This window comes from Cavia porcellus, unplaced genomic scaffold (genome assembly GCF_034190915.1).
Source record: "Cavia porcellus strain 051 isolate PalLab524CR breed Dunkin Hartley unplaced genomic scaffold, mCavPor4.1 scaffold_32, whole genome shotgun sequence".
In the NCBI taxonomy this organism is placed as follows: Eukaryota; Metazoa; Chordata; class Mammalia; order Rodentia; family Caviidae; genus Cavia; species Cavia porcellus.
The window spans coordinates 30,140,643-30,165,535 of record NW_026947515.1 but is presented as its reverse complement, the minus strand read 5'-3'; the positions used below and the strand labels follow the sequence as shown (position 1 = coordinate 30,165,535).

The 24,893-nt window shown below is 51.4% G+C and overlaps 1 protein-coding gene across 4 annotated transcripts in view; it reads right to left on the bottom strand.

Moving 5' to 3' along the window:
• Positions 1-17,509, bottom strand: part of Aspscr1 (ASPSCR1 tether for SLC2A4, UBX domain containing) — a 38,917-nt gene extending 21,408 nt beyond the window's left edge. Inside the window, exons 1-7 of one of the 4 annotated variants that reach the window (XM_003464906.5) lie at positions 17,312-17,509; positions 16,258-16,313; positions 14,598-14,712; positions 12,368-12,468; positions 3,907-3,964; positions 2,434-2,507; positions 1,539-1,980 (exon numbers count right to left, since the gene is read on the bottom strand). In XM_003464906.5, coding sequence (XP_003464954.2) covers positions 1,539-1,980; positions 2,434-2,507; positions 3,907-3,964; positions 12,368-12,468; positions 14,598-14,712; positions 16,258-16,313; positions 17,312-17,413 — 948 coding nt within the window. In that variant the 5' untranslated portion in view covers positions 17,414-17,509. Of the gene's footprint in view, positions 1-1,538; positions 1,981-2,433; positions 2,508-3,906; positions 3,965-12,367; positions 12,469-14,597; positions 14,713-15,221; positions 15,327-16,257; positions 16,314-16,362; positions 16,502-16,990; positions 17,131-17,311 lie in introns of those variants that run through there. The other 3 variants (XM_023562922.2, XM_023562921.2, XM_013147187.3) reach the window with 3 other exon arrangements.
• Positions 17,510-24,893: the final 7,384 nt, after the last annotated feature.

The window sequence follows — 24,893 nt, the reverse complement described above, 5'->3', positions numbered from 1 at the left end:
GGATACGCTGGTGTTGGCCACAGGGAGAGACACTCCAGACTAGGCCAGAAGCTGCTGGCTCACAGGGCCTGCTGAGCACAGCCTGTTTGGCTGGCCTCTGAGAAGGCCCAGCGCCATCCCAGGAGCTAAGGCCAAGGACAGGCGTCCAGCACACTTTCCAAACCTGACACATTTTCTAGGGAAACTTGCCGTGAAGCTTTTACTCACACAGGGCAGTTGGAGGTCCTGTCACCCAGAGGAGCCTGAGAACCAGCAAGTGCTACACCTGAACCTGAGTGAATTCTGATGCCAAAGATGCCTGTGGCAGCTCTCAGGTCTCAGTGTAGTCCCAGAAGCACACCAGCAGAAAAACCACAGCAGCCTTCCAGGCAACAGTGGGGGGCCCACACCATATCTTCCTCCTCAGAAATCTCTGTTGTGGCTACAGCTGGCCAAGGCCAGGAGACAAAGAAGCAAGGTGGGAGAGGTGGATGCTGGTATGGATAGAGACCCACCAGGATGCAGAGGAGGCCTCCTGCTCTCCAGTTGCACCCTGACCTGACAGCCACTCACATGGTGCAATCCAAACACAGGCTCCTTCCATCCCTAAAGCAGTGGGGGTGGTTATCACCAGGACAGCAGCTAAATGAGATTCAGGGAACAAACAGGTTCAGGGTGACAGACTCAGCTACAGGAAATGCAAAAAAGGATTACACTGTGATGGGTGTGCTATATCTAATAACAATTTATACCTAAATAAAGCCATCCTAAGAGGAAAGGTAAGGTGGCAGATGCCCTCCTAGACTAGCAACATCTCACAAGGGCTCAGGAAAGAAAGCAGTTCTTTCCTCCCAGCTGAGTTCAACCTCAGCCAACAGAAATTTCCATGCCAGAGCAGTCCAGGCAAGCCAAAGTCCTTCTGCTTAGCTTCTGAATACCCATTACAGATTTGACTATTAGGGAAACTCACCACCTACTTCTGCCTCATAAAACCACTGTGCATGCCCCCCACACCTGCTGGCCAGCACTGCATGACAGACACGCTGAAGGACTTGGCTCAGGACTAAGTGCTTAACATGGGACAGTGCCCAGAGACCTTCTTAATGTCAAATGCCTGGTCAAAGCCACCCAACCGAGTGGGAGGGTAGACAGCAGCCATTCCAAGGCACCACAAAGGAATGGACTGGTCTCACCATCCCTCATGGACAAGAAGGCCAAGTGGGAACATTCTTGGGTGGCAAAAACATGATGGTAGAGCTGGGGATTTAACTCAGTGGCAAAAGTGCTTGCCAGGCAAGTGCAAGGTCCTGAGTTTGATAATCTGGTACAAAAAAAAAAAAAAAAAAAAAGATGGTAATATCATGGCAACACTTCTGTCAAAACCCTGAAGATGACACGTTTGAAGAAGAGCTTCAAGACAACTGGCATGCAACAGAACTGAACAAGTTCCATCCTGAGGAGACAACACCCTGGCTGCTACAGCCCCAACTCACTAGCCCCAGTTGCATCCTCAGGAAAGACGATGCATCTTCAAGTCCAAGGCCCGGCACCCCCCTTACCAGTTCTAGCTCTGGCTCCTGCTGGGATTCCTCACCAGGCTTCAATTTCTTGGGTTCGGATGGGCCTCCAGAGCTGGAGAAGACCTTGGGTGACTTTGCTGATGGTGATGTCAGAGGCCTCAAGAACCCAGAAGGGCCCCCCAGTCGCTGTCCTCCACCAGAGAAAGGAACGAAGGGGGTGGGCGTGGGGGTGGGCTCTTTCACACTCTGTTTCTCCTGAGCCTCCACTGGCTTCAGGCCACTCACAAGGCCAGTCCCCAAGGTATCTGCATCTTCTGGACAGCTCAGGTCTCCCCTGCTGAGCTCCCCAGAATTCAAGGGGAGCTGAGGGTTGCTGGGAGCTTGGCTGCCTGACATGGAGAAAGTTGGGCTTCCTGGAGTCTTACTTCGGATGGCCCCAGGTTCCTGCTTGCCAGGTGGGTCACACTGCTTCATGACAAACCTGAATGGGAGACAAAACTGAATGAGATGCCACAGGCAGCCCTCCCTTCACCTGGGCTGCTCCTGAGAACACCACATAGCCTCTTCCCTAACTCCACTCCACCACTGATGGGAAGAAAGAGGGCCAAGCCCCCAACACTATGCACTACGGCCCCACCTGAGTTCTCACATTGCTTCTTCACCCTTTCTTTCAAGGCTTTTTTTTTTTTTAATTCACACTGCGGATGGAACCAAGGCTGGCACATACTAGGTAAAAGCCCTACTACTAAGTTAGATCCTAGCCTTTTATCATATATAAAACAGGACTCACTAAGCTGCCCAGGCTGGCCTCAAACTTGCAATTCTCCTGCCTCAGCCTCTACAGTAGCTGAGATCACAGGTGTGTGCCAGTATGCTCAGCAAGACCACATTTTTTAACTGAAGAAAACCCCAGCCAGGAGCCGAACTACCCTACCTGATGGTGGCACTCCCCCCCATGAGGCCAAGAGACTGCAAGGTTGTGCTCCGCAGGGCGGCCTCACCTGTCACCTGCAAGAGGGCAAACAGGACACATGGACCTCTCTCCTGGACCATGTGCCCAGGGTAAAGCCCCCACCAGTCCCTACCCAGACCCCATGCTGACCAGATGCCTTCTCCCGCTCACCCCTCCCTATTCCTGCCTTCCCATATGCTCTGCAAAGGTCCAGTCTGTAGCTAGTGAAGAAGCACTAACTCAGCTTGGCCCCCTCAGCAGTAAATCAGACCCACTGAGGACAGGGAAGGAAGACTGGGATGGGGTGTGGATGCCCTGTAACCCAGAGCCCTGCCCAAAGCCATGGAGGACATAGATGGTGGATGAGCTGATGGGCACAAGGCTGTACACACACTGATGGCTCCTTGGCCAGCTCCTCTGGGGCAGAGGGAACAGAGAATAGGCCCCACACCACCAACACTGCCCACTTTTCTCCCTGAACACCAGGCTTACAGTTACCACTGCCCAGCATCACTGCTGGGCCTCCCAAAACAGCCTGTGCTGAAAGGAGGCCCCAAGCCTCTTCCACCACCACCTCAGCCCCCTCAGCTGGCCACAGCCACAGCACCTCTACCCAGCACTGCCATAGCCAGCCACAGCTGCTCTCCTGGCCAGCACTGCCTTGGGGACACTGCCCCTCACTCCATCTTTCCCTCTTATGGTCATTTCTGGCAGCACCTCAGGGAGGCCAGGCTGACCCTTCACTGAGCTGCCTCCAAAGAAGACAGTTCCCCAAGGCTGGACTCTGCTAGGAGCACAACACACAGTCAGAGGGTCAGCCTACTAAGGAGTCAGCTGAGTTCCTGTAGCTCCCTCTTCCTGGGAGGATGCTGGCTGGAACAGTGCCCCCGGGGTTCCCCGCCCTTCATGGCTCCAGGTCAGGGAACCTTGACTGGGTACAAACAGGGAAGTCCTGTCCACACTAAGCCCTCTCAAGGCCCCTCAGGGACAGTAACCCCCCAACCCAGGAAGGGCTCTGGGCCAGTGAGGAAACAAAAAACCTCCTGTGAGACCAGGGGATGGAGCACTAGGAGGGTCCCTCCAGGCAGGCAGGGCTGGCAAATGCAGGGCCCTCTCACTGCCAGGCCTAGCCTGCACCATGCCGCTTTCAGTTTTGAAAAAGATCAAAATACGAAGCAAAGCAAATATTTATTAAAATAAAACCACTTTTGTGACTCTTGGGCTTTGAGAAAAGCTGAAAAAACAAACAAGGCACTGAGGGCGGCTCTGGGAGCAGCCCAGCAGTGGCAGTGGGTTCCAGCGGGGCCGGCAGCTCGCTTTTTCCAGAAAACACATCATGCTTTCAGCAGTCTGCCTCACAGCCACCCTTTGAATACTTGCAGCAATGAAGTTTCCAGGTCGGAAAGTGGGCTGCCCGGTGGGGCAGGCAACTGGGGGTGGGGCAGCCAGACCTACCTCATCCCTCATGTACACGCAGACAGGGGTTGTCTCACCCAGCTGCTGCAGACGCTTCCTGCAGGCGAGAAAAGGAAAGTATCAGGGACCTGCCCTCCGGAAAGTTGGGGAGTCCAAGACTCTGTGGAGGACTCCTCCTGTGTCCCATGACCACCAGAAGGAGGCAACCAACGGCTGCACAGAGACAGCCACAAAAGGGCCTCAGCCATAGACATAAGACCTACGGGTTTCTCCACTCACCCTTAGCCTTAAGGCCCAGCCCCACAAAAGACAGACATGCAGCTCTATCCCCAGAACCCCTCAGGCATCATGCCGCCAATTGAACCATGCTCAGCCATGCTCAAGTCTAGGGGCCTGCAACAAGTCCTGGGGACTGGGGTCTGGCTGCTGCCCAAAGCCACCTCTGAGAGTCATCAGCCACTGCGACCACTAGGATCCACACCAGGATGCAAATCCATTAGGTCCCTAAGGCCCCACCATTTGTAGCCCTCTACCCAGCTCTGAGTGCAGACAGAGTCCAGGGGTTTTGCAGCAGGGCAGGAACCTCAGTTCATCACCCATACAAACACCTGAATCATGGTTGCTCACCTGTGCACAGCCCAACACCCCCAAGGAGCGAGACTGTACTTCACCACACCCAGCCACATGTCCTTGGGCCTGGATGTGGAGGGTGATACAGTGGCTCCTCAAAAAGCACAGCCAGAAGAAAAATATTTCTGGTAAGCTATCTATTAATGTAAATACCGTGTTTAAAATTTTTTTCTTTTTCAATGATATATTTCCCTGAATGAATAACAATAGTATGTTTTCAAATAAATACTATTTCCAAAAGACTTGAAAAAAAAAGCACAGTCAAACACCTATGAAATCAGACTGAATAGGGTCAGCTCCTGAGGCACCTACCCTGACAAGAAAGAGAGACTGGGCTGGGGATGTATGTCAGCAGCATAGGCACCTGCCTAGCAAGTGCAAGGTCATGAGTTCAATCCCCAGTACCTAAAAAAAGAGGAACTGACTGCAGGCAGTGAATAGCAGAACTGGCTTGGGAACAGCTGGGACACACAGCACCCTGGGCCACTCTGTCACTGACACAAGCTGGGGACACAGGATAAACAAACAGCATGAAAGGCCAGGAAGCACCACAGGAGAGTCTCCATCAAAAAATACAGGAGCGGGGATGGGGCTGGGGATTTAGCTCAGCGGCATAAGCGCCTGCCTTGCAAGCAGGTAGTCGTGAGTTCGATCCCTGGTATCGATAAAAACAAGACAAAAAAAAAAATACAGGAGCTAGGCCTGTGACCAGAAAGCAAGATGCAAGGATTAGTTTGAGAAACTGGGTGTGGCGGCATACACTAATCCCAGCTATTTGGGAGGCTGAGGCAGGAGGACTGAGAGTTTGAGGCCAGGCAGAGGATTTTAAAATTTTATTTATTTGTTTATTTTTTGGTACCAGGGATCGAACTCATGAACTCACGCTTGCCAGGCAGGCGCTTATGCCACTGAGCTAAATCCCTGGCCCTATTTGTGGGGGCAGGGTGGGGGTGGGTGGGAGGGGGAGACAGGGTCTCACTACGCAGTTCAGGCTAACTTTAAACTCACTTTGTAGCCCAGGCTAATCTCGAACTTGCAACGATCTTCCTGCCTCAGCCTCCTGAATGCTGGGATTACAGGTATGTGCCCCACGCCCAGCCTAAAGCAGGAGTTCTTTTTTTTTTTTTTTTTTTTTTTTTAAAGCAGGAGTTCTTAACAACTTAGTGAGACCCTATCTCAGACAGATGGAGAGATAAATAGAAGGAGAGGGGGAAGGCAGGAGGAGGAGAGAGAAAGAAAAGAAGTTAATTTAAAAATTAGGGGGCCAGGGATTTAACTTAGCAGCATAAGTGTCTGCTTGGCAAGCATGAGGTCATGAGTCCGATCCCTGGTATCAAAAAAAAAAAAAAAAAAAAAAAAAATTAGTAGGGCCAGGGATATTGCTCAGGAGCACAGTGCCTGTTGGGCAAGTACAAGAGACTGAGTTGAATTACCAGCACCAAAAAATTCATTAGTTAATATAAATAAAAATTAGAGATTCCAGGCATGGTGGCATATACCTATAATCTCAGCACTCAGGAGGCTGAGGCAGGGGGATCACCATAAGTTTAAGGCTAGCCTGGGCTACACAGTGAGACCCTGCCTCAAAGAAGAAAAAAAATTTTAGGCAAGGGCTAGGTTTAGACAGAAGGCCTGAAAGGGCAGAGGGCAGCATGCAGGAATGTCAGGGTATGAGACATGTGCACCCTATGATCACACCTAAAAAGTCAAGAGGGCCACGAGGACAAGTCTATCAGCCGTGGCTCCTGACCCCACAGGAGTGAGACTGCCCTTCAGGACACAGGGAGAGGCTCCAGGCAAGGAAGAGTAGGCCCAGGCCCAGACAGGCTCAGGACACTGCACAGCCCTCACGGTACACCCCTACCCAGGCCCTGGGCCAGCTGCTCGAGGTCCCGTTCTGCGGGTGGGTTTGGCATGTTTTCCCTTCACTTTTCTTGCTTTGCTCTTGTGTGTTTCCCACTGCTGGATATAGTCTTGTCCACTCTCAGCCCAGCTCTGCCCACCACCGCTGGCTCCTGAGGCCTTACCAGCACAGCACAGGTCCCATGGGCCAACTGCCCAGAGCAGGCTTCTGGCTGTGACATCCACATGTGGAGTCAGGTAGACCTGCAGAACACCTTCCCTGAGAGTTACACACAACAGGCTGTCACCCACCCTTTATCAAAGGGCCTGTTACTTGGCCTGCCAGATACCACCTGGCCCCAGGGTCTAGGGACACACAAGATCCCAAAGTGCAGAGTAACAAAGTCTGTAGGCTCAGGTCAGGCCAACGGACTGGCTCTTCCTTCTGAAGCCACACAAAGGAAAGGTGAAAAAGTCAGTAGGGAAGACATTTGGCAGGAAAGAGGCACGGGGCTGGAAAGGAAGATCAGGAGAAGTGAGCTGAAGGTCCTGCCTCTCAAAACTGAGATGCACATCTGACCCGCCATAGGAAGGAGCTGGCTATCACAAGCTGCCCAAGTCACTTGGCCTAGGATGGCCATAGCCTTAACATCAGCTGAGCACAGCCAGTTCCCCTTCTCAAAACTCTTCCTCAATCACAAACAGGGACACAGCAGACAGAACACCATCAAAGGAAGCTTTGATATACAGCATCTCCCAAGGAAGCAGCAGGTGGGCCAAAGTTCCTTCTACTGTGGGAGCAGCCTGTAAACATCTAAGGGGCCAAGAGGCTGAGGGAAAGGCGGCCAAAATCACTTCCCGACCTATACCACTGGACCCAGCAAACGCTGTCCTCAGTCCTGAACAGATGGCCAGGAGATGTCTTCTCAACACCAGCAGAGACTCGCTGGCCCTGCACAGACCTCACACACTGCAAGTGTCACTGACCCCAGAAATTGAAGACCTGCCCCGACTTCAGGCCAGAGCAAGCAGCCAAAAACAGTGCTCTAGAGTGAGAAACCAAGACTGGTGGCTCCCATGAGGCCCACTCACCCACCCACCCTCACAAGAGATGCCTCTCTACCATGAGGGAAGATGCTGGGGAATCCGCAAAGTCCCACTCCAAGGCCAACAAACCTCCCAAGGCCAGAGCTATGTGTTTCACCCACATAGAGCTCGTGGCACCACCCAGGGCTCGCCACCCATGCCTACATTACCATGCTCAATCGAAACCACCGAACACACAGGAGGGTGGATGGCAGCTACCCATCTGACCAAGCCAGGGCTGGTACAAACTAGTACTGCCAAAAAAAGCCTGGCATCACCATGCTCCCCACACAAGGACAACCCATACTGACAGCACTGGCAAAAGCCAGCGGGACTTTGACTACAAGTAGAATGTGGTTCCTGGTTCAGGAGGCCCATCAAGGGTGAGGCTTCATCCTGAGGGTATCTGGGCCACCACTATGTGACTGACCCGCCCTGTGTCCCACGTCAGGCTGGAAGGAACAAGGAAACTCAAGTGGCTGAGCCTAAGATAATCCTGAAGAAGCAGCCACTGGTCCTGTTCTTCCAGCAGCAGCCAGGAGCTCTGAGCCAGGTCCTGCTGGGCACACAAAGGTACCCAAGTGGCCATAAGCTAGCTCTCAGGCCCTCAGCAGAGTCCCATCTTCACTGGCAGCCCCTCTCTGCAGCCCCACACACCCTAGTGACTGCAGAGATCACCTAGACCCTGCAAGAAGAAAGAAGAGTTAGACTTTCTTAGTGCTGTACCAGAATTAGCTGGGAACAGAAGGCAGGGGCCATGGAAACAGAAGCGTGCCAGGGGTTGAACCACATAAGGAGCAGCTGGTACAGACTACCACCACTGAAAGGGCAAGTGCTCTCTGTAGTGAATCCACGAACTTGACGTTTACAGAAATCCATGCTGTTCCCAAGCTGACCTGGGGTGGGTAGCATGGCAGAGCAGAGTCCAAATCCCAGGATGGCTAGAATGTAGAACCCAAGAGCCAGCCAGATGGTGAGATTTTACAGGTCCTATCTTTGCTGAACACGAGAATGACTTTCCCACACTGGAGTATAACCTCTCTCAAGGCAGCCACCGATTCCTCACCCCTACTCAATCCCTCTTGGCAGCTCATGTGGGCTAAATGGATAGCTACAATGACACGCTGGAGCTCAAGGCAAACTAAAACTCCTCAGCCACGCCAAGGACCCATCAAGACCCTTAAGTCCCTTTTTCCACGTGCTCCTGACCTCGGCTGCGTGGAGCCACAGGCCTCAGGGCCTTCCAAGAAATGTTATCTTTGGGCTGAGGATTTATCTCAGCAGCACAAGTGCCGGCCTGGCAGGCACAAGGTTGTAAGTTCGAACCCTGGTTCCAAAAAAAAGAAAAAAAAAAAAAAAGACACCCTTATTTCCATCTGTGTCTTGCCTAATCCCCTGAGGGGCACTCCATCTTATGAGCCTAAATTAAAGCACAGGGCCAGCCTGAGCAGGCAGGAGCACAGTCTCTGGAGGTCAGGATGGCTGTTCAAGCTTATCTGATAGGTGAGCCATCAGGTTACAGAAACAGGGCAGTCCACAGCCAGCAGCCCCGAGCCCTCTTCTGGTGCCTTTCCAAAGTCCAGGAAGCAGCAGGAGGAGCAGCCAGTCCCTGGGAAGGTCAACAGTGACCAGCCAGGGGAAGACAAACTCCACGTGCAACACATATCCTGGGTTTCAAAAGTCATGTACCAATGTAAATGATCTTTCTACTGATTACACACTCAAAGGGTAATATTCTCGGTGTGCTAGTAATCAAGCATATTACTGAAATTAATTACACCTGTTTTGACTTTCTCTTTCATGTGGTTACTAGAAAATTCTAAGTTACCTCTGTGGTCTACAAGTGTGGCTTGTGTGGTCTTCCCAGTGGCTAGCAATGATCCAGACACTGGGGGTCAGGACTGGGCCACAGCCACGTTCAGAAAGCAGCTGCCTTCCAAACAAGTGCTAGCTCTTGGCCAAAAAACGACCTGGTATTCCCCAAACACACAAATCAGAATCACCCTGACAGCATGCTCATCTCTGAGGGACCCTGAGTGTTCCCTACAGACCCTAACCTTGGCATCTCCATACATAGGCACAGGACTCCACACTCCTAGACCTCCCAGCTTCCAGGAGGCATCGAGGGGAAAGCAGGCTGGAAACAGAATTTGCAGTGCACAGGCTCCTCTCTCACCTTCTAGGACATCTCCACAATGCATCTCTTTTCTGGGCATCTAGACCTTGCCATATTGCTGGAAACATGCCCACCACAGGGCCTCACAAAACATGGGACCCAGCTTCCAAGACACAGCTGGGGGCTGAACCTCCGAAGCAAAAGTTAACAATGCCCCATCTCTTGGCCCAGCAATTCTACCTCTGGACTTATTCCAAGGGAGCATGTGGAGTGGGGTAGGGAGGGTACGAGATATCTTCCGCAGCTCGGCTGTGCAAGCCAACTCTAAGCCCACTGCTAGCACTGACCAGGTACATGTCCACTCACAGAAGATGACCTGGCAGGCAGAATAACCTGTGTCAATCTTTAAGAAGAGATTCATCAGACACTTAGAACTGAAAACCATGTACAGGGCCAAGGGACATAGCTCAGTGGCACAAGTGCCTCCCTGGCAAGTGCAAGGTCTTGAGTTCGATTCCTAGTACCGAAACAAAACCAAACAAAAAAGAAAGCCAGGTACAAATCATTTCATATTCAATGTCCCTCTGTACAACTTTCCATAAGGCTGTAGGAGTGCCCCCTGTCGGCCAGACCCTAGGGCAGTGACCTAGGGCCCCGTGACCTCTCTGGGCCCTACTCCTCCTGTTGGAAGGGGTACCTCATGTTTTCTTCTCCACTGCCCTGGTCTTAAGGGGTTTAAGTCAGCATCAGTGTTCCCTCCCCTCCCAGCACGTTCGGCCCCTCTTCAGAAGGGTCACATCCTTGTCTGCGTTTCCATCCAAGGCCTGAACCAACTGTAAAATGGAAGTAGCCCCTGGACTTGAGCACACAGCCTGGTGCACAGCTGAGGACAGTATTCTGGCCTAGATGGCATTTCCCTTGGGTCTTACTTACATCCTCCCTGACTCATGTTTTCCATGCTTGCTTAGTTTTATTGCATACACTTCTCTCTCCTTGAGGGATCCTTGCCCTGGTACCCAGACCACCCTCTCTGAAGAAACAGCAGATTCCCCTCAATGTCACCTGGCCCTGGAGCAGCAACTTCTACCTTGACTCTTCATGACTATGGCAATGCAGAGAATTCTAGAACAACTGGGTCCTCCTACAAGATTCAGAAGATATAACTGCTCCCTCAGGGGCTTTAGGCCTGTCCTTCACCCAAGAGCCTTCAGCCTCTTTGTCCCCAGGTCTTGCATTTCACAATGATGTTCCTTGGTAAGGGTCTCTTGACATAGTGCAGCTGAGCCTGCAGAGGTCTCCAGCTGATGCTCGGACTGACTTCACTTACCAAGGTGTTTGGAACCTCTACCACTAAGGGGGTTCAGCCCCACAACCAGACCAGTGTCAACCCCAGGCCCTGTGTACTTTGCCTGCACTCTGATGTCTCCCAGTGCCAACCACCATGAAGAGGGGGAGAGGCCAGGCACAGGCCGCCACCATATGACCTGCTGCTACAGCTGACGAGATACGCCACTGACTGAGCCACTACTGCTCCTGCGCCCCCACATCTCAAGGATCCCTTCTCACAAGTGTGCCTTTCAAGCCCCAGCTCCTCTGGACTTCACCAGGCCTCTGGGAACAGTGACACAGCCACCGTCTCTTACTGCTCAGCCAGACCAGCCAGTCAACAGATGGCAGCCCACACTATCGCAAATCATGTTTACACTCTCAGCCTGCCTGCCATTCTTTTTCTTTACTTGTGTGTGTTCGGGTGAGCATTACTGTGGACTGGCCCAGCACCTCTGCACTGAGTTACATCCCCCACCCATTTTTTTTTAAATTTTGAGACAAATTCTTGTCAAGTTATTAAATTGCCTAGTAGGCTAAATTAAAATTCATGATTCTCCTGCCTCAGCCTATCATAATGCTGGAATTATAGGGATCTACCACGATGTGTAACCTCCATCTGTTCAAGCTCTATGGCCCCACACACTGCTGACATCAAGCTTCTAAGATCCCAACCTGCACACCTCAGCAACCTTATCTACAGCATCTGAGGCCCTGGGCACACTCATCAGCTCGGTGTGGGTTTTCTACAAGGCCTCCCCACCTGTTGGGCTACTACCATCACCCTGCGATTCCCACAAACCACTATGCTGGCTCCTGTTCCCAGCAGTCAAGATACATCAGCTCAGCTCACCTGCATGCCACCCATGGGACAGGCGAGATATCAGAGGCCCAGAGAAGCAAAGCAACTCACCTATCGCCACACAGCTAACCTTCCATTCTGGTGGCTGACACCTTTAAAGCAAAGACTTCCATCCCACAATGTAAGACCCATTAAAATGAATGAATAAATGGGACCATTTATTCATTCAGGAACAAGGTTCAAACTACTAACCAATAAACAAGATAGCATGCACCAGTACCGTTAAACAGATACATTTCTATACCATAGCTTTACAACTAGAGGCTCAAGGCAAAGGGGCCACCAGGTGGCCTTCTGTCTGTTTCATGCAAGGATCCTCAAAACACAGATGCTAACCAGGAGCACACAGCATGAAATGACGCACCTAGAACTCCATCTCCCCTTTGCTGTCTACCAAACCCTCAGAGACTCTGGGTTTCCACAAGGATAGAAATCTGTCCTTGCTCTGCTTGGCAGGCTGGCCAGGGCTATTGGAGGCAGAAGTTTAGGAAGAGGAGCCACTGGCAAACCCACACCCACTGGGTACTAACTGGTGAACACAGGCAGAAGCCACATGTGTCAGACCAGCCCAGTAGCCGTGGCAGCATCTCTGCTAAGGGGGGCAGGGACAAACTCAGGGCCTGCCCACTGATCCTCACCTGGTCTGTGCAAAATGGCTGAGGAGCTCCCAGAGGTTCTGACCTGAAGAGAAAGTGTCCTGCAAACGGGAGCCGTCATCCAGCTGCAAAGCCACCCGAACCTGGAGGGCAGGATGCGAGAACCTTGTTAGGAAGAGAAGCAGCCAGCCTGTGCCACAATCCCAGCATTGACACCTCCCAGGGGTCCCTTGGAGACTCACTAGGAGGCCCCTGGAGGAACACAAAGACACACAGGGCGTGCACACCTGTGCACCAGTGCCATGGGCAAAAGCCATCACAAAAGCACTCCCTGGCCCAGTAGCAAGCCTCCAAGGCCACACCTCAGCCAGCACGGTGCCACCCAAAGCTCTGAGCAGAGCTGCTTCCTGATCCAGCGCCCAAGCCCCCGTGGTATAGTGGGTGTCTGGAGCTGTGTTACCAGGTTTTGGGACAATTTGTTACCAGTAGTAGACAATTAATACATTGAACTGAGTACACTACTTTTACAAATCTACTTTTAATACTCTTGTGCCCTCTCAAGAGAGGCAAAAACCTAAAAGGAGAAGTCCCTTCTGGTCCATCTGCCAAGTGATAAACATGTTAACGTACAAAGCCTGGCTATGAACATAAGTACAGCATCCTCTCTTGTGAAAATCCCCTTCTGGCCATGGCTCATACCTACAGTCACAGCCATCTGGGAGGCTGAGGCAGTACAGTGATTCCTAGCCCAGCCTGGGCAACTTAATGATTTAGTGAAACTCCATCTCAAAAAAGAGCCAGATATGGTGGTGCATGCCTGTAACCCCAGCACACAGGAGGCTGAAGCAAGAGGATTGCTTTGAATTCGAGTCTAGCCATGGTTACAAAGTGAAGTCAAAAGCAACCTGAACTCTCAAAAAGACAAAATAATAATAATAATAATAATAATAATAATAATAATATTAACAATAATAATAAAATTTAAAAAATAGAAGTCAGAGATTTAGCTCAGTAGCCTAAATGCCTGCTTGGCAAGTGTGAGGTCATGAGTTAGATCCCAGGTATCAAAACAAATAAAAATAACAATAAAATAAAATAAAAAGGACTGAGGTATATAGGGCAGCACGAAGGTCCTGGGTTCAAGCCCCAGTAGCACAAAACAAAGAGCATGAGAGAGGAACACTGAGCAACACCATCACCCATACACCACAGCATAGTGCACATTCTCAGACTTGCACTAACCCCGTGGTTTAGCCACAGGATTCTTTCTTCAAGTGCGTTTACATTAAGTCTTGATGACATGGGGGAGCAGCTGCTCTGTGTGACAGGTGCCAGAGCCTGTCGACCTCATGTGCCTCCCAGAGACCCCACAAGGAAATGGTTCCTTCCATAAAGCAATACTGAAAAAAGTCAGCATTAAGATTGGTCTTGGCCACCTGACTCCTGGCTTGACATGGCCTAGCAGTGGCTTTAGAAAGCAACAAATGACCTGGGCCTCCTGATCTGACAAAAATAAAAAAGTACCTTCTAGTAGCACAGGAAAGATATACTATCACAGAATCAGAGACCCAGCAGCAATGGAGAAGGCAAAACGGCCACAGCTGCCATTTTCACCTGTCACAACCTGCTGACCTGCCTAGTGCTTCTAGAAGTTCACAACTTGATGTAGGAAGGAGCTGTGTGAGCAGGCAGTACCATGCTGGGAACAACAAGCCCCACCACAGAAGCCTGGTAAGGCCTGGGCCTCTTGTGAGCTGGCTGCCAGATGGCTCCATATAGTTTTTTGAGTTCTATACATCTTTTCAATGTACATCAAACTGGTAGGTGAATGCTACTGACAAACAAAAACAAATACACACCATCAATCCTACCAAAAATAACAGTAGCCAGACATGGTGGTGCATGCCTGTGATCTCAGAACTCATGAGGCTGAAGCAGGAGGATTGCCCTGAGTTTGAGGTCAACCTGAGCTATGCAAGCAAGCTCAGGGCCAGCCTGCACTGTATGGTGAGACTCTATCTCAAAAATGAAAACAAACAAAAAACCAGTAACAAGAATCTGCAGAAACACCAAAAACTGTCATTTCCGGTCATTAGATACCTGAGGAGAACATGTGGCTTTGGTCAGGAAGGGAGAGTGGGTCACAGGACTCTCCCTGGCCCTCTCCAGGACCACACCCCACCCTTAGCACACTGCACAACTACCCTATGCTCCAACGGTTGGAAAGGAAGCCAGGGAAGGAGGTCTATGGGACTCACAGCCAGACACCTACCACACTCTCAGGCCTCTCGCGGCTCCGGGTCACAGGCACCATCTCTAGCTTGGCATTGTTGGGCAGGTTGGCAAATCTCCACGGGAGAGAGAGGTCAAGCACCGTTCTCTGAAACCTGCAGAACAGAGCACAGCCACATGGTACCAAATCAGCGTGACTCCTCCCAACCCCCTCTAGGTCACAGGGCAGTGTCCCCACCTCTTATGGCTACAAGAGCAGAGCTAGGACCTGCAGAGGAATGTCCCTGACCTCAGGGGACTTGGGGAAGGAAAGAGAAGTGCAACACTGATTCAGTGTCCAGCCCAGACAGCAGGGAAAGGAGCAGGATGGAAACATGAGTCTCCAGGGAACCAAGGGTGATGCGTATGGACCCTGAAACAGGGCCAGGGCCAAAAGCAGACCCTTAGGAAACACACACAGGAAGAAAGGCTGAGGGGAGTTCTCAAACATGACCCTGCCCCACTCCCATTTCAGGTATTCTCACATAGGGAACAGACACTAGCTAAAGGGGCCATTCACGTCACTCCTGCTTCCTGCCATCCTCCACTATGCCCCAAGAATGGATGGGACCCAGAAAAGATTCATCAGTGTCCTAACCCCTAGAACCTGTGAATATGACCTTACTTGTCACACAGGTCTTTTACGATCATTGCAATTAATAATGTCAAATGAAGCTGGGCATGGTTCCAGAGGCAGAGGCAGGAGGATCACAAGTTTGAGGCCAGCCTGGGCTACACTGCGACCCTGCCTCAAAAAAAAAAAAAAAAAAAAAAAAAAATTAAACAAACTGGGCATACTGTACTCTCAGCACTTGGGAGGCTAAGGCAGGAGGATCACTGTGAGTTTAAGGCCAACTGGTCCTTCATAGTGAGTTCAAAGCCAGCCTAAACTACATAGTAAGACCTTATCTCAAAAAACAGAAGCAAACGAACAGGAACACTGAATGAAGGGCCAAAGATATGGCTCAGAGGCAAAGTGCCTACTTGGCAAACACGAGGTGAGGTCGTAGGTTTAATCACTGGTACAAAAAAAAAAAAAAAAAAAAAACTTGAATGAGATGTCCTGAATCATCCAACAGATCTTAATCCAATGGCAAATGTCCTCCTAAGACAGCCAAGGCAAGCCTTTTAAAGTTTTCAATGATACAAAGAGCCCGCTGCAAGACAGAGACAAGATTAGCAACACAAAGATGACATGAAAGTTCAAAAAGTTTCCCATATTTTTCCCAAAAGAGGGCTCAAGAAATGGAAAGAGGCAGAAGGGAGAGGAGGGAAAAGGGATGAAAAAAGAACTGAGATGTGCCAAGTCCATGTGTCAACTCCCCACTTGGAATATAATCATTATATAAGGTTAACTTGTACCCGCAAAAAGTAAAAACGGGGAAAATGAAGAACACAGTCCGGTCAGCACCTTGATTTTGTTTTGGGGGAGAGGGGATTTGAGACAGGATCTCCCTGTGTGGCCCAGGCTGGCCTCAAACTCATGATGATCCTCCTGCCTTTGCCTCCTAAGTGTTGGGATTACAGGCATGTACCACCGCTGGCATCTTGATTTTGGACTTCTGGCTTCCAGAACTGGGAAAGAATAAGGCTCTTCCAACCACAGAATATTTAGTAGTAGTGGAAGCAGGCTGGGTCCCCACACCTGAGCCCAAACTCACTTCAGGTCATATTCCCTGGGGTTGAAGTCCTGATGCTGGCATGTGTCCTCCAGAACCTGAAAAACAAGAGGACAGTGACCCCCTGCGTGTGGCCAGGACACTTACTCTGCAGGCACAGAGGTCTGTCAAAGATGAGCTAGCTGGTCGGTGGGTGAGCAAAAGTCACTGCAAGGCCATTCAAAGTGCAGTCCAGTCAACGGCTGGGAACACTGGACTTGCAAATCCTGTCCATTCTTCTCTCTCCCTAACAGGACACAGAAGTCTTGCCTTATTTCTTAGTTCTACGGTCACAAACTATCCACACCTGGTTCTGGCTCTTTAAGGGCCTGTTTTCACAGACATCTTCCTACCACAAGCCCTAGGATTCCCCTACGCACACACTCACACTCACCCATTGGGGCTACCTTGTGCCCTGGCAACCTCTGCACCAGCTCCCTCTGCCCCAAGCCTCATTCCTCCTCCTTGAAAGCTAAAATCCCTGCTCAGCCAGCCCAAACGGAATGGTCCTTTCAAGGAGTTCTGCCCAATCTGCCAGAGCTCGCACTTCTAATCTGTGCGCACGCACTCGGTGAGCTCCTATTATAGACACGCGTGTTGTGTTCCTCGGCACCCTCATTGTATCGCGCAGCAGGGGCTCAATAAACACTTCTAAATGTTCATTCATTCGAGGTCACAAGCGGCGCTCAGCAAAAGCACAGCCAGTGACTAGGCAAATCCGCTTCCGGCCACCAACCCGACTGGTTGAGGACCCGGCCCCGGCAGGCTCCAGCTGCAGATGGAGGCACTGGGTTCATCCAGGCGCCGAGGACCCCGGGGAGACGGGGGTTTGACGGCGACATCCCCGCTGGGCCATTCTTGGCACAGCTGGCGGGATGCTAGGGGTCGCCAGCACCCGCCCCGCCTCGGGACCCGTGGGCCGCGCGGAGAAGGAGGAGGCGGGCCTGCGCGCCAGACCCTCCTAGGCCAAAGCCCCGCCCCGTAGCCCTGGCGCAACCACAGGGTGTCCGGCCGGCGACTCCCCACTCAACCCGTTCACCCCGGCCGGCGGCCGCACCTGCAGCAACACGGTGCTCGGCGTCACCTTCACCGTGTGGCGCCGCCCGTTCGGGGCCAGCACTGACACCGCGGAGACCCCGCCGCCCGCCGGGGCCGCCATGTTCCGTTTACGTGACCCGGGGCTGGCCCGCCTTCACACAACTTTATCGGCAACCGCCCGCCGCACACAACCACGCGCCCGCAGGCGGGGCCGGCAGGCGCTTCCGGGCGCCCCGGCCCCGCCCCGGCCCCGCCTCGAAGCTCGGGCTCCGCCCCGCAGGGGCCTAGAAGCTGCAAGATTGGCTCTGGACTGCGCCCCTGACCTTGTGGCTCGGGGGTCTCTCACCAGACTGGCCGCCGGCGGCTGGGGTAAGAGGTCTCGCCCAGCCAGTGCCACGAGGCCACGGGATTCCGACTGGCCGTCCACACTTGCGAGTTGGCGGCCGGGCGGGTCCCTGCAAAAGTCGTGTGGCCACCGCTACCCAGACCTGAGCTGTCCTTGGTCTCTGCGGTCACCGTCTGCCTACAAAGCTACCACTGCCCAGGCACCTGGCCCATTCTTGTCCTCTCCTTCTCCAGGGCTGAAGGGGGGATGAAATGCCTGTGTTTCTGGGGTGTCCGTGAACACGCCGGTAAAACTGAGTGGAGCGAAAAGAAGGGAGCCTTGAGTGGAGCTGCAGCCAGGGTGCCTGGAGGACTTCCCCTGGCCAAGCCCTATGCTGAGTGGGGGCCCCCAGGGGACCCATGATAGCTGGGGCTTCACGGCTGTCCAGGCTTCGTCCAGGCTACCAATGACCAATTCCAATCTGGTGGAAGGAGTTGCCTTTACTGACTGTCCAACCACCAACAATGCCGGGCCCTCATGCCAGATCCCCCTCGCTGGACTTGGCTAAATTCTTTAACTTTATATTTTTATTAGTACATGTCTGTCAGTCATATTGATCACATTCATCACAGGGAATTTGAATCTGTACCTACCATACCTTGAATTTCTTTAGTTTTCCTATCCCTCCCCTCTTCTCCCCATTTACAAAAGCTTTGTTTCCATTTTTTGCCTTTTCCCTTCCTTCCCATCCCTCTTCCTCCTCGCTTGTTCCCTTTCCCACCTGAACATGTTCTTCCTACTTCCTAAGCCTGTCCTCCACTATGCTCCTTATTTACCCTTTGGATTTCTCACATGGGAGAAACTGCAATACTTAAGCTTGTCTGATTTCTTTCATGTAAGATAATGATCTTGAGGTGCTGACTCACTTATCCTTCTTTATTGCATACATATCGTATTTTCTTTTGTTTTTATCCATACCAGGGATGGAACTCATGGCCTCGCACTTGCAAGGCAGGTGCTTATGCCGCTGAGCTAAATCTCCAGCCCCTATCTTATTTTTTTTAGCCATTCATCTGTTGATGGGCATATGGGCTGTTTCCAAGATTTAACTGTTATAAATTGTGCTGCTTGCTGGGTATGATGCCAGGTAAGGCTGGAGAATCACCATGAGTTCAAGGGCAGCCTGGACTACATAGGAACTTCAAAGATAGCCTGAACTACATGGTGAGACTCTGTCTCCAAAAATAAAGTGCTCCTATATGGTCTCAGCTAGATTCTGAGTGAATTCCGGCTCCCACTCTGCTGCTTGACTGCCTGGCCTTGGCCTTCCCATGTGTCCAACTGCCTGGCTGGCTCCTTGTGTCCCTCTGGACTCCTGGCCAAGCTTTAGGTTCACAGTAGAGTCTGGAGGACTATGCAGACATCAGTTGTCATTTATCAAATGACACCTCCTCTGTATGTGTACTGTCCCATCTTCATACCAACAACATGCCCATGTCACACTTATCTGTACACTGACAAACACTTGATACCTCCATGTACGTGGAAGAAATGGGAAAACTTTCAGGTGGCCTCAGCCCGAGGGACACTGTTCCTATTTGCAGGCTGCAACTCAGAGCCTCACTGAATTCTACACAGTGCTTGGTCACCATAAGTGGGTCAGTTTTAGTTTTCAAGACAGTATTTTCTGAGAGTCTGGACCTATTTACTTTTGACTAATCTGCGATCCAGATCCTCCAGTTGAACACTATGGGCAGTAAGATGGCATGGGTGGCAGGCTATCAGGAAATCCAAGGCACCAGTTTCCCTAGGCATGAGATTTGTCACTTCCCCTAGGCAAGTGACATTTGATCACTTGGTCAGGTTGGGATCAGCCAGATTCCTCCACAGTCAAGATCTGTAGGATAATTCTCTGAGACTACAAATAACATGTGTTGCCCCTAACCACTGACCCAGCAGTTTTATCATCAGTTGACAATTGAATTTATTATTGCTGAATCATAGCTTTCCAAGTTTATCATACAGCTTTTTTTTTTTTTCCTAGTGTGCTGAGTATTGAACCCAGGGCTTCGAATGCAAGTGCTATGCCACTGAGCCACATCTCCAGCCCCTTATTATTGCTTCTGATTGCTCCAAACTTAGCCAATGACACCTCTTCCATGCTGGTTCTTATGCTACTTTTTGTTTTGCTGTTTTCTTCGTGGGGGAATGCCTTCCTATTTTTATATTACTGTGTTTTAAACTTGTTAGGGCTTGGGAATGTAGTTCAGTGGTAGAGCACTTGCTAGCATCACAGGGCCCTGAGTTTAACCCCCAGCATCACCAAAAGAGAAGATGAAAGAGGAGGGGAAGAAAAGAGGAGGTAAAGGAAGCCAGGAAAGAGGAAGAAAGAGAAAGTTGCAAGAATAGCACAAGAAACTCCAGTAAACTGGGCATGGAGGCACACATCTGTAACCCTAGTACTTACAGGCCTGAGCCCGGAGGATGCTGTGAATTCAAGGCCAACCTGGGCTACATAGCAAGACCTTGCTTGAAAAAACAAACAAACAAAACAAAGAAAAAAAAAAAACTCCCATACAACCTTATAGCCAGTCAGTTGTTAGTTTCCCCATTTGCCTTACTGTGTTCCCCATCTATGTCCAAAACTTTTCTGAATCATTTGAGAATAAATTGGAGATATTGTGTCCCTTTGCAACTGAATACTTTCATGTGTGTTTCCTGGGATAGAGTCATTCTATAATATAACCACCATTTTGTTACAGATAATTGAAAAATCTAACATCAGTACCATACAACTAACCCACAGTTAATGTCACAGTGACATCTTTCCTATGTCCTCATTTCCTTTTCCTGTACTGATCGTTGAACCCAGAGCTTTCAAACTGAGCTGTACCTCCAGACCCTCTTCCCCCGTTATTTTGGAAGTACAATCTCGCTAGGTCACTAAATCGCACAAGACGGGCTCAAACTTGCAATCATCCTGCAGCTGTCCACAGTGCCGGTATTACAGGCATGTGCTTGATTTGTTACTACGTTTTGATTGTTTAAAATATTTATTTAATTCAAAAGTTATAACAGCCCCTTCCAGGCAAGTACAAGGTCTTGAGTTTGATTCCTGATACCAAAGGAAAAAAGAAAGAAAGAAAAGAAAAAGAAAACAATTGTATCTTTAAGTATAAAATGAGCTATGGCCTGACTTATCCCCACACCCCCACAGGAAGCCACCTTCATCTCCCATGGATTCTGTGTTTATCTTTGCAAGGATGGGCAAGCGCATGTGTGAGGACCCAGTGAGGTCACAACTATAGATCCTTATTCTGACCCAACAGGTAACAGAGAACACATCCCCTATGCTGTCCTCACTACAGTCCTCCATAGGCAGATTACTAATGAACGCAGCTGGGTTGGCAGCCCAGGGGAATGACTAAAGCAGACAGGCTGGGCCCCTGCTGGACTAGAGCACATTTTGCTACCTAGAGGCTCCTGGCCTTATTGCACAGCAGACCCTGCCCAGCCCTCAACTCCTCATCTGTGCCATGGGAACAGCTACAGCAGTGACCAGCCACAGGGCTCCTTGTGGTAAATAAGTCCCAATGGGCTGTGAGAAGCCCTGTGCCCAACCAGGAGAAGGAATTTCACAGAATCAGCCTGGGGCTGGCCTGGAACTCCTACCACACCTGCTGAGCCACTAGCACAGGGACTGATTTCTGTTGGGTTCTTGTGCTTTCTCTTCCCCATGAAGTGTCAGAGAGCTCCTTGGACAGCTTCTCTCTGTCCTCTCTCTGCTGAAGATAAACCCTGTCAAACATGGCTGCTGTCTATGCCCTGTGTCACTATGCAAGATAAGACTATCGTCAAGGACCCTTCTGATGTACAGATCAATAAGTGGCCAGACACCTGGGAAGGTAAGACTCTCAACCCATACTCAAGTGATCAGGGGAAACTACAGTACAGTATTTCTTTTATTAAATGAAGTTAGCGTCACTGGGTGTGATGGCGCACATCTGTAATTTCTTTTTTTTTCTTTTTCCTTTTTATCGGTACCGGGGATCAAACTCACGACTGCCTGCTTGCAAGGCAGGCGCTTATGCCACTGAGCTAAATCTCCAGCCCCTATCTGTAATTTCTGAGAGGCTGAAGCAGGAGTATCTCATGTTTGAGCCCAGGGAGGGCAACTTAGCAATTTATGGAGACTGTCTCCAAAAAGAAAAGAGTGCAGAGATAGCTCAGTGTGAAGGCCTTGAGGTCAATCTCCAGCATAACAAATATAAAGGGTTGGGGGCATACCTCAGTGGTAGAGAGAGCACTATGGGTTCAATCTCATTCTCCAGTACCCCTCAAAAAAAGAATCTAGCATCTTAGTTGCCACTGCCATTCCACTGTCTCTGCTACCCTGTGAAGCCTCTATGCCCTCTTTTAAGAGAAAGGGTGAACGCAGGCCTACTCTAAGGCTAGCTTTTGTTCTGGCTGCTATCTGCCCTCTGTACTTTAACTAGATTCTGAAGTGCAATGCGGCACCTTGGGGAAGGCAGGATAGCCCCTGGCCACCACTTTTCTGCTCCTCCTCTCTGCCTGTGTCAGCCCTCCCCGGGGAGCTACACAGCTGCTCCCAGAATCTGCTTTGAATTAAAAGTGGCATGGCCCTTTAAGAGAAGCATCCACAGGCCCCGCAGCCCCGCAGCCCCCTTTGATGTTGCCGCGAGCTGAAAGGTTCCCAGTGCACAGATCTGAGGGTTTGTTTCTGCCTCCCCAGAGGCCACGTGCGGATCACAGGGTGGGACTGAGGGCGAGCAGAAGGTCGCACAGCCGGCTGGCCTCTCTGGGCTGCAGCCCTGGCCTTCTCTGTGGGTTCCTGGGGACAACAGCTGGACAGATGGCGCAGCTGCCGCTCCTTGGGGCCTTAGGGCTGAACTCATCAGCCTCTCGGCCCTCCCTGATGCCCAGGGCCTGACATTCCCAAGCATCAGCTCCTCACCTTTCCAGCAAGGACAGGGAACGCTTGCTGGGCACCTTGTGGTCACTCCAATGTGCCCCAAGAACCCCCATTGCCACAAATGGGAAGAGCCCCTCCCATGCGCACAACTCCCTCTTGTCAGTTTCTGGGGCCCTGAGCCTCCACAGTTGGCTAAGCCAGTGCTGGTTAGGTGGCACCTGCAGTCTCCACCTGGCCGCACAGAGGTGGAATATGATGGGGCTCAGCTGCAGGGGTGCTGAGTGCAGGAGGGAAGGGACACCGAATCCTGCCAAGATCCTCAGGAGTCACAGGCTGAGGCTGAGGTTAAACTGGCCTGCAACTCATCTGTCCATCTGGCCTCACCTCCTCTCCACTTCCCCTGGCAGGGAAAAGGTTCTGACTCTCAGGGAGATGGATGTGGGCCTTCCTGCCAGGTGATCAGGGCTGCTTATATCAGACCTGCGAAGGGCCACCAGATTAGCAAGAGCCTGAGCTAGAAGACTCAGGACAGTCCCCCAGATCAGGCTGAGGAGTGGCTGTCCCTGATAGGTGAGCCTTACCCAGGACCCTGCTCCCCTCTCCTCTCCCAAAGCCTGGGCCAAGATAGCCCCACCACCACCCTGCTCTCCCTATCAGATGGCAATTGGTTGGGGATTTTTGGGCAAGGGGATCCTGCTGATGAATGTGTGAGGGGTACAACAAAAGGGGCTTAGAGGCTCAAACTGCAATGGGACTGCCTAACCTTGAGCCTCCCAGCCTAGGCCCAGGCTGGAGGTGGGCTCTTGGCCTACTGGGACCGCAGTCCCATTTGGAGGAGAGGGGAGCAGGGTCCTGGGTGAGGCCTGCATATCAGGGACAGCCACTCCTCAGCCTGATACTGGGGACTGTCCTGGGTCTTCCAGCTCAGAAACCAGCAGCTGGGGTGCAGAACTGCCCAGGTGGTCGGGTGGAACAGTGTGGCTGAGGCCAGCACACAACAGCTGTGGCCCAGATGGTAGGCAGCAGCTGGACTGTGGTGTGGAGCTCAAGGCGGGGCATATGAGAAGCAGGCAAGGATCTGGGTCTAGGGTTGCTCCACATCCTGATCGCAGGAGACCTAGTCTCTGGCCAGGCTCTTGATCTGTCAGACACAGCCACAGGTGGGACCTATGTGAGCTACTGTCATTCTCTGCCACACCCTTCTCCTTCCCCCAGCAGCTGCAGGGCCAGCTCTGCCTGCAGCCAGCCCAACATGGGCCCTAGCTCTTGTTTCCTAAGATGTTCCATCTTGATTCCTCTTCCCAGGAATTAAGGTTCTGCCCCTAATTTAAGACTGACAACTCCTAGCAGTAAACTCTGCTCATCTGTGCATCCCTAGCCCCTCATCCTCCTCCCCAGGAGGCAGTGAACCACACCCTGCACCCATATTCTGTATTTGGGGTGCTGCTCTGAAAGCCCAGAACCCCCACCCTTGTGGGTCTCATTTTCGCTGCCCCCTTGGAGCTGGGTGGGCTCAGGCTGTACCCTCAGACAGAAGGACCTGCCACTACCCAAACAGGAATGGGCCAGTCCAGAGGCAGGACCCATCTGGAGGCTGTCCCCACCATGGTAGTGGGTAGCCAGGGTCAGTGAAGGGTACCTCCCACACCCAGTATCTGAGCTGTACAGCATTGCATGGGACAGTGCAGCAAGGTGATTTGGAACATTCTCCCCAAACCTCACAAGTAATCCCATAAGCCTCCTGCATTGGGCACCTTGGACTGCCATGGTCCCTGAGATGTCACTGCACCCACATGGTACCAAAGGGCCATAATTTTCATATGTCCCATATTCATTAGCTGAGTGTGACAGCCAAAGCCCCCCACATCCTGGCTCCCCTGGGACTCAAGTGACCCAGGAGGCAGGCGTTTTCCCCCACTTTACAGATGAGGAACTGAGTCTGAAAGCCCCATCACAGTAGGTCTATGTCCCAAATACAGAAACCCAGGTGTTGGCCACATTGCTCCATCCCTGACCATTCAAGGGACAGTGCCAGGACTGACCCGGGCCATCCCAGACCCTGTGTACTGACCATCAGCCGTCTGACTCACTGGTATTTTGTGTGTGTGAGACAGGATCCTTCTGTGCAGTTTAGGCTGGGTTTAAATTAAACTCTATGTAGCTTAGGCTGGCCTTGAACTTATGGCGATCCTTCTGCCTCACCCTCCTGAACACTGGGATTATAGATGTACATCAAAACACCCAGCTCATTTGGGTTTTTAAAGTACAACTTGCATAAAACAGAACTAACTACTTCAAAATGTGTAATGCTGTAGGGCGTGGTGCCACATGCCTGTAATCCCA